The sequence below is a fragment of the Capra hircus genome, chromosome 25, assembly GCF_001704415.2.
Source record: "Capra hircus breed San Clemente chromosome 25, ASM170441v1, whole genome shotgun sequence".
Taxonomy (NCBI): Eukaryota; Metazoa; Chordata; class Mammalia; order Artiodactyla; family Bovidae; genus Capra; species Capra hircus.
Genome location: NC_030832.1, coordinates 28,095,248 through 28,105,011, shown reverse-complemented (window position 1 = coordinate 28,105,011; position 9,764 = coordinate 28,095,248). Strand labels below are relative to the sequence as shown.

Sequence of the window (9,764 nt, the reverse complement as noted above, 5' to 3'; positions counted from 1 at the left end):
ACTACATTAGACCAGAGGTCGACAAACTTCTGCAAAAAATATTGTAGGTTTTACAGGCCATAGGAACTCTATTCTAACTATTCATCTCTGCCACGTGGTATGAAAGCAACAGAATGAATGGGAGTGGCAGTGTACTAATAAAACTTTATTTACAAAAGCAGGGGATGGACCAGATTTGGCTGCTGGTCACACTTTTTGACCCCTAATTTTGGCTGTGAGCAACTCAAGGCTGCACCCCAGGGTCGACTGGAAATTCATGGCTGGAATTGATAAAATTCTTAAAACATGAATCAAATACTGTAGCTTGAAATGCTGTAATCCTAGTTGCCTAATAACAAAAACAGCCACACCCCATTTCAAACCTCTCCTCTTTTTCATCGTATCTCTAATAAAAACTCTTCAAATTTCATTATCTTCCTGAAGCCCCAAAACTCTTTCTTTACCACCCTCTCTCTTCTCAATTCTCTGAGATCTTGGGGAGAGTTAAGTGGAGACTTTGTGGGAATGTAAAATGGTACAATTGCTATGAAAAACAGTATGGTAGCTCCCAAAAACTAACAAGAGACCAGCCATATGATCCAGCACTTCCAGGAATATATCCAACAGAACAGAATCAGGATGAATGTAAGTCTGAACTCTGTGTTCACTGCAACACTAGTCACAGTTGCTGAGAGGTGGGAAAAAACCTGAATGTCCAAGAGATGACTGGATAAAGAAAATGTGTATACATACGATGGAAAGTGACTCAGCCTTTAAAAAAAATAAGGAAATTCTGAGACTTCCCTGCTGGTCCAATGGTTAAGACTCTGTACTTCCACTGCAAGGGGCTTAAGTTTAATCTCTGGTTGGGGAACTAAAGACCCTGCATGCTGAGCAGCCTGGCCAAAATATTAAAAAATAATCAAGAAAAATTTTTGCAAGTTATTATATATAAGATGGATTAACAACAAGGTCCTACTCTATAGTACAGGGAACTGTATTCAACAACTTGTGATAAACCACAATGGAAAAGAATATGAAAAAGAATGTATATATATATGCATCTAACTGAATCACTCTGCTGTACAGTAGACATTAACACAGCATTATAAACCAACTATACTTCAATAAAATACATTTAGAAGATTTTTTTAAAGGAAATAAAAATTTTATTGCAGAATTCTGCAATATGGAACATGGATGGACCTTAAGGACATTAGGCTAAGTGAAATAAGCCAGACATGGAAAGACATGTACTGCCTAATTCCATTTCCAAGAGGTATCTGAAATAGCCAAATTCACAAAATCAAAGATAGGAAATGGTGGTTACCAGGGGCTGGGGAAATGGGAGATGGGGTTATTCATCAGTAGGCATAAAGTTTCAGTTAAACAAGATGAATAAGCTCTAGAGATCTGCTGTGCAACATTGTACCTAGAGTCAACAATCCTGTACAAAATTTAACCCAAAATTAAACACACAGAAAATTCAGAGGCTAGATCTCACATTAAGAGAATAGATCTCATTTTAAGTGTTCTTACCCTTGTAGCTCAGTCGGTAAAAAATCCGCCTGCAGTGCAGGAGACCTGGGTTCAATCCCTGGGTTGGGAAGATCCCCTAAAGGAAATGGCAACCCACTCGAGTATACTTGCCTGGAAAATCTCATGGACAGAGGAGCCTGGTGGGCTGCAGTCCATGGGATTGCAAAGAGTTGGGCACAACTGAATGACTAACACACACTTGCCGCGATACAAAGTAAAAATAGAACAAGAAGAGTGTGGCTCTGGAGCTAGACAGCCAGGGTTTGAATCCTGGTTCCCCACTTCAGCTCTGTGATCTTGGGCAAGACACTCACATTTTGGTGCATCAGCCTCATTTCTGTGCCTCGGAATAACAGTAATACTTCCCTGCATGTTCCCTGAGAAGGTTCAGTGCATTGTTGTTACGGGAAGCACTCAGCACAATGCCTAGCGTGTATTATGCACTAATTAAGGCTCCCTATTATCATTCCTGTTAGTCCAGGTTTATTAGGGCATCCCCAGTGGCTCAATGGTAAAGAAGCTACCTGCCCATGCAGGAGACATGGGTTCAATCCCTGGTCCAGGAAGATCCCACACACTGCGGAGCAAACCAAACCCATGCACCTCAACTAAGGAGCCTGTGCTCTAGAGCCCAGGAGCCACAGCTACTGAAGCCCGCACGCCGCAACCACCGAAGCCTGCGCGCAGTAGAGCCCACGCTCCACAGCGAGAGAAGCCACTACAATGAGAAGCCAGCTCACCGCAACTAGAGAAAAGCCCTCACGGCAATGAAGATTCAGCACAGCCCAAAATAAAGAAAGTGATTACACCGGGTTTATTACAGACATTCACGAGGTAATACATTTTAAATGCTTGCTTAGCACAGGACCTCGTACACAGGGGCTGAATACACTTGAGATACTGTATTCCACAGGGCAGTTAAGCCCGAATGTGGTGCCTTGTCTGTCACTTCCGTTATATCTTATGGTCGACTAAGTCTTGAGCTATTTGACTTCTCATATTTTTAGAGCTTCCTATTTTTACTGGATTGTAAGTAAGCTGAAGTCAAAGTCCAGGCCATGTTACCTTTTCACGGTCCCTCCAGCACCATTCTTCATATGTAGTCTGGGCTCCACATATATTTAGGGCAGAAAATTAGTATATTTTAAAGACGCTTCTGCAGACCACCTTGTCCAACCCCTCACTAATCAGTTCACCCAAATACCCACAAAGGGCTCATTTCAGAACGAGCCACTCTTACTTTGGGGAGGAGAAAGTTTCCACTTGAAATAGTGACCATGTCCATCCGCCCCTCTCATTTTCCAAATCAGGAGAAAAATGACCAAATGCCTCCCGCAACCCACCTCTCCACCACCCAGAGCAGATGCCACTGGAATTTCAGCTTAATTCCGACAACAAACTCATCCTAGTGCGTAGAGGAGAGGCCTCCACATTTAAGAATGCTTACCAGTCTTCTGGCTGCTACCTCAAATCCAAGAAACTAGCTTTCTTTCAGCTTCATTGACTTTTTACTAAGGGAGCAAGCGATTTTCTTCTGGCAGGGAAACCATTCGACAGGTGCATACTCCTGTGGAGGAAATTTAAGCCAGACACCTACCCCTGCAGACAACTCATTATTCTTTTAAAGCGGGGCAGGCCAGCCAAGAGCTTGATTCCACCTCTAGGTATTCCACCCCTAGAGGTTGCCTGGGAAACCCTGCTCAGAGACAGCTGTGTCACTTTTAAAACAAACTTCTCCCTTTAAGAGCTAATGTGTGCTAATCCAATTCTGTCATGCAGTAGTTTGAAGCTTTTGTTTTTATACTCTGAGAATATTTTTTTTCTGTTTTCTGATGATAAAACTACCATGCCATTGTATAAAGTTAAAAAGACCAAAGAAATATCAAAAAGGAAAATTAAAACCATCTATAACCCTCAAACCCAATGGTAATTACTGATGAGATTTTGTTGTTTTTTTTTTTTTTTCTCTAGCACTGCTTGGAATTTTAAAACAGATTTGGAACTATGCTTAATACTGTATGAGGATAGCTTTCTGCATAATTATTCTTTAATTGAAACATCCCCCTGTACACAATTTAAACACTGAATTTTTAAACTTCTATACTTAATGTTTTTATATAACTTTTAAAATTACTTTCTTGGGCTTCCCCGATGGCTCAGAGGGTAAAGAATCCACTTGCAGAAATCAAACAGGGCTCTGTAACAACCTTAGATGGGTGGGATGAGGAGGGAAGGGGGAGGGAGGCTCAAAAGGAAGCAGACATAAGCATACCTATGGCTGATTCATGTTGATGTTTGGCAGACACCAACACAATATTGTAAAGCAATTATCCTTCAATTTAAAAAATAAATTTTTTAAAAAAGAGAGAATCTGCCTGCAATGCAGAAGACACAGGAGACTTGGGTTCAGTCCATGGGTGGGGAAGATCCTCTGGAGGAGGAAATGACAACTCACTCCAGTATTCTCACCTGAAAGATCCCATGGACAGAAGAGCCTGATTGGCTACAGTTCACAGGGTTGCAGAGTTGGACAAGATTGAGCGGCTAAGCACAAGCACATTTTCTTAGCATTGCTAATTATAGAAATAGGGTTACTGTGCCATTAAAGTAAAAAGATTTTTAAGGCTCTTGACACACAGCCCTGATCTGCTGTCTGGAAATCTTATAATCTGCGCTTTCATCAGTGAGGCACATTTCTCTATACACTCATAAAGTGCTATATTTGCCATAAGATGTTCACCTTTGCCAATGTGACAAAAAAAATTGTTATTGAATTATATTCTATTTCTTTGGTTACTAATGAGGTTGAGTATTTTTCATCTGGTGTCCATTTAAAAAAATTTATGATCACTTTTTAACACACTTTTATATATAATTGGCAGAGTGGTGAGTGCCATCGATGTTTCTGATCTCTCAAAGCACATCTCTTCATATTCAAAACTATGCAAGCAGGTGAAACACCAAGAAAATCTAACATGTTGCGATGCTTTCTTAGTCACAAGAAATCTTGAACACTTCAGGGAAAACAAAGAACATTCCCAGATAAATCGTTGTCCATTTTTAAGTCTATATGGTGAACTATTCACGTCCTTAGTATTTTTAAATGTTCAAAGTTTTACAGTTATTTGAAAAAGTACTTAATTTTTTTTTTTTTTTCGTATTTGTCTTTCTTGTTTTTCTCCCAGCTTTATGGTGTAGGCTCATTTTCATGTGACTCTCTGCCGCCTGCCAGGCTCCTCTGTCCATGGAATTCTCCAGACAATACTGGAGTGGGTGGCCATTTCCTTCTCCAGGGGATCTTCTCAGTCCAGGGATTGAACTGGACTTTTCTTGCACTGGTAGGTGGATTCTATACCGCTGTACCAACTGGGAAGCCCAGCTTTATGGTGATATTAATTGACATCTCATTGTTTAAGCTGTACAACATTTTGACTTCGTACAACATAAACATTGTGGAATGATTACCACAATATACTTGACACATTCATCACTTTACCTAATGACTTTCTCTTTCTGGTGAGAAATTTAACATCTACTATCTCACCAACTTTAAACAGTACTTACAAAAAGTTTTTGTTAAGTATTTAAAAAATATTTTCTTAAAACATTTACTTATTTGGCCGCACCAGATCTCAGTCACAGCACAATACGTGGGATCTTCTATCTTCACTGCGGCATGCAGGATCATTAGTTGCAGCATGCAAACTCTTAGTTGCAGTATGTGGGATCTAGTTCCCTGACCAGGGATTGAACCCAGGTCCCTTGCTTTGGGAGCAAAGGACTCAAAAGCTGGGAAGTCCTTCTTGTTCTTGATTTTAATTAATGTCTGTTTCATTTTTAAGTACGATAATGACTGCCGTGGTTTAAAAGGGAAACCTTTACAACATGAGAATATTAATACTATTTTCCTAAGATGAAGAACCAAAAATCGACCTATTGGGAAGAGGAATGGATTAGGAAACTTTATTGATAAGGACTTCTGTTCCAGTCACATTTATAGTACATAAAATGCCAGTATTTTCTGGTTGAGAAAACAGAAACCCTGGCTATGATATTGATGCTGACTTAAAGAGAAACTGTAAGGCAAGAGTCCAAATAAGAATTCAACCAATATGAGACATGCTAAAAAAAAAAAAAAAAAAAAAAAAAACAGCTCAACAATTTACACACAGGTTAGAAGTCAAAAGAAGACAGCTTTTTTTGGGAGGCTGATATGCACATTTTATTTAATAAACATAATGTACAATGACTAAAAGAACGGTATATTCTCAGAAGTAAGAGTGTGTATGTATACCTGGATTAGCACCTAGAAAGTACATAGAAAAGAAAAAAAGAGAAAGCTCTCTACGAAGACCATCTGGGCCCAGGTTTCTATCAGCACATTCTCCAGACACTTGATGGTAATATTCCAAGTGAGCTTGGCGATCAGCTGACTCAGCTGACTGCTTCACGTCTTCAGTGCTTTAGGACAACAGATGTATCAATGTGATGCATTTTAGATGTTAATTTAAGTGAAGGGCAACAAGTTTTATACCCACCCTAGTTTTATTCCAAAACTATTGCACTACACATCTGTGGTACACCATGAGGAAGATACTGGAAACACAAAGGAAGCTTTCTTAACAGCTTGTGTGATGTGATCTTGTGCAAAAATGGTGCCCTGGGAATTACAATTTCCCAGGTACTCCGAGTCTGCAGACATCACTGATGGGGAGGAGAATCATGATGGTGTATTTAGTTGTGAAAGGCTCCACCAGGATTAGACAAGGCTCCACGCTCCCAGGGGCTGGAGAGCTTTACCGAATGAGCTCTGAGTTCACATTTCACTGTACATTTGGTGCCATTTTCTTTGGTTACATCATATTAGCCATCAGGAGGAAAACGCCTTTGCTTACAAAGCAGATCAGCAGTCCCTAACTGGAGGCAGAACGGGAGACATTTGGCAATGTCTGGAGACGACTTTTCACAACTGGGGGGCTGCTACTGGTGTCTAGTGGGTGTAGAGGCCAGGGACACCACTAAATACAATACACGAGGTGGCGCCCAAATAAAAATGTCCTCAGGCTCCAAACAGTACTGACGTTGAGAAACCCTGAAAGAGGCTTATGTGACATGTGACTGGACTGTCCATAAAGTCACAAGTACACTATGGAAGCAGAGATGCCCCTCTCCCTTGCCTCTGCATTTTAAAGCTCAGAGAGATGTTCCATCAGCTCTCGCCTGCAGAGACCTGTTCTTTCCTGGCTTCTGACTCGGCCCCAGGGCAACCGCCCTGACCAAGAGCTCGGGGAACATTTGCTGAATGGAAGGAGGTCAGAGGCGCTGGAAGCACGGTTCAGCCTCCAGTCTGTACTGAACAGTAACTTCACAAGACTGAAAACGTGATTCAATGGGGTCACGTTCTCTGACTGAACAGGACCTCAAAGTCAGGGCTAACACATTGTTAAAGCTGGAGCCAGCATTTCAGGGAGAGTATGTCTAAGTATTTCTGCATTCATTTTAGTGGGGCAAACCAAATAAAACGGTGTTAAAAGGCAAATATTCAATATACTTCATTTCGAACCAAAAAAAAAAACAAAAACAAACGGAGTTAACCACATGAAATGCCATGCACAACGGACACCATTCCTTCTTTTTTTTTACATATTTACAATTTTACATATTTACTTAGCAATATATCTTCTATCTTTACAATTATAAAATTATGTCAAACTGTAGGAACAGTGGTACCACATACATTTTTTGTAGCATTCATTTGTTTTCTCCTTTAAAAGGCAATTATTTAACCAAATCCAGAAACACACTGAATGCCACAGAGGAAGCACATAGGAAAACCATGGAGAAAAAATAGATTTATAGACAAACTTTTCATACAAGCCTTAAATGAATCTATTTCAGTGACTCAATAAATAGTACTTTATTATTTACTAAGCCTCCCTTGACAGGAAAACAAAACAAAACGAACAAAACAATCCCCACAAACTGTACCTTTAAAAATGCTGATACTTCTAAGCAATTAAGTTATACTCTAGACCCCAATCAGTGGACTGCAGGAAGGGCTGGCTACAATTCAGGCTCAAATAAATACTATCTATGTTAAGTTTTCATCATCCTGCATAAACTTGAGGTTGCAACGGTGGAGGAAGTTTATCATTTTCAACATTTTCAGAGTCAATAGCCGCTACAGATTGATTTGGGGGTCTAATTTCAAGTGGGTATTTCTCAACAATGTCTTGAACCTCTTTTGTGATTCCATCCGTCCAATCTATGAGGTCTTTCTCAAGTTTCTTGGCTTCATTCATAATCCTTTCCTGTCGTTCATTCAACTGAGACAGGAGGTCCAAATTCTTATACATCTGCTTCACACCTAAGCAAGCATCAGGAGACCAACTCTCAGATTCCTGCTTCCTGGGAGAAGTCTGGCCAGACATGTATCGATCAAAATCTTCCTGACTTAAATTCAAAGACTGAGCATCTAATTTCTCAATGAAAGCCACGGCACAGCACTATAAAAAGAAGAGAATGTCATTTATTATAGTTATATAGGAGAGCTACAAACATTCGAAGAGAAGGTAAAAAAAAATCCTTTTATTACAAAGAATTTAAACAGAATCAAAACTTGACAAGATAATCTCATGACCCTCCATGGACTTCAGCTTCAGAAATTACCATGGCCATTCATGTTGTTTCCTTTATACTCCCATCTGCAATAATGCATTTCTTCCTTTAAAAAAAATTAAATCTAACTGCCAAGTTCATTGAGCCAGAAACTCAGTCCTCTCCTTGGGTGGTTCGAAGGTCCTAGGGTCTTGTACAGAATGAAATATTTGAAGAGGCACCTTTAGTATTCATTCCACAATGGTTATCACAGAGCTTCCTGTGTGTTTCCTTGGTCACAGGTGCTCTGCTTCCCTGCCACGCTGCGGGGCAGAGGAATCACGGTGTGGCCTGGAGCTCCAGGGCCATGCCCCACAAGGCCCTTCCCTGCGGAGAGGCCTTCCCAGCTCTGCCACTGAGCTCTGCCACGGCCTGCCACTAAGCATGTCCGCAGGTACTTGTGTGCACACAGACCACTGGTCCTCAAGATACTTTAATGTCAAACAGTTAAAAGAATGCACTTTGACACCAGACAATCTGAGTGAAATGTCACCTCTGCCAACTGACAGCCCAGAGCTGTGTGACCCTAGAAAAGTTACCTAAGCCCTCTGTGGTTCCCACATTTGTAAAATGAGGGAAATACCACCCAGATTTATTGTGAGAATTAAACAACGTAGCACATGTCTCACAGGTCTGTAGTAAGCAATGAATAAATGGTAGCAATTATTAGCACAGAAATGCTGGGGGAAATGCTGAGTGACACAGACATCTTAGTTATACTCTCAACTAATTTTTTCTAGAAGGAGCACATACCATTTTCATACTTTTTTTTTTTAATAAAGTATTTTCATGAGGAAAACATGAAAAACATCACAGGAGAAAATAGACAGCTCTCAGGATTTCTTTTCAGAAATTCGTTCACAGGATCTTACCTTGTCATTCATGAAAAAGCGAATCTCCTTAATGAAGATTTGGCAAATCTATTTCAACAGCCTCATCTGACAAGAAGGTGCCTGTCTGATCCTTACCCACTGGCTTACACTATGTGTGTGGAATCAGTGCAGCCTAGTTTCTGGAAAGAAGAGGCCTCTAAGATGATTCTGACGTTCCTGGTCTAGGTGAGTAGATACACAGTACTGCCACTAATGGAAACAGTACATAATGGAAAAGAAAGAAACATATTATGGGAAAGTGGCTTCAGTTTTGAACAGATTAAGTCTGAAGCGTAATAAATTAGCTGGGAAGCTCAGAGTGAGGTCAAAACAGGTGACCTGCAGGTCATCCCTACAGGTGACCAGCAGCGCTAGGACCAGAGGAGACGGTCTAGGGAGAGAGATGCACGGAGGACAGAGCCCCCAGGGAGTGACACATCCAAGGGGACAAGGAGGACACCAGGCCCACAAAGAGCCCAAGGAGATGGAGGGGAATCGTGGACGCTGAGGCACACGAGAAGTTCCAGAAGGAAGGCGTCACCGGGAGTGTTAAAGGAGTGAAGTGAAGCAGAGTTCCTAAGGCATGTGGCAACTGGCCAATTTCTTACTTTTGCCACAGTGGTTGCACTGGGGCCGTGACTCTGAGTCTGGCAAGAAGAGGATGAAGTAAAAAGATGTGCACACAGTTAAGGCTGTGGGTCAGGGGGCCAGGAAGAG

At 41.0% G+C, this 9,764-nt stretch overlaps 1 protein-coding gene across 6 annotated transcripts in view; it reads right to left on the bottom strand.

Moving 5' to 3' along the window:
• Positions 5,721-9,764, bottom strand: part of RABGEF1 (RAB guanine nucleotide exchange factor 1) — a 48,004-nt gene continuing 43,960 nt past the window's right edge. For all 6 annotated transcript variants that reach the window (XM_018040620.1, XM_018040621.1, XM_018040617.1 and 3 more), the window contains one exon: positions 5,721-8,024. In XM_018040620.1, coding sequence (XP_017896109.1) covers positions 7,626-8,024 — 399 coding nt within the window. In that variant the 3' untranslated portion in view covers positions 5,721-7,625. The remainder of the gene's footprint in view (positions 8,025-9,764) is intronic.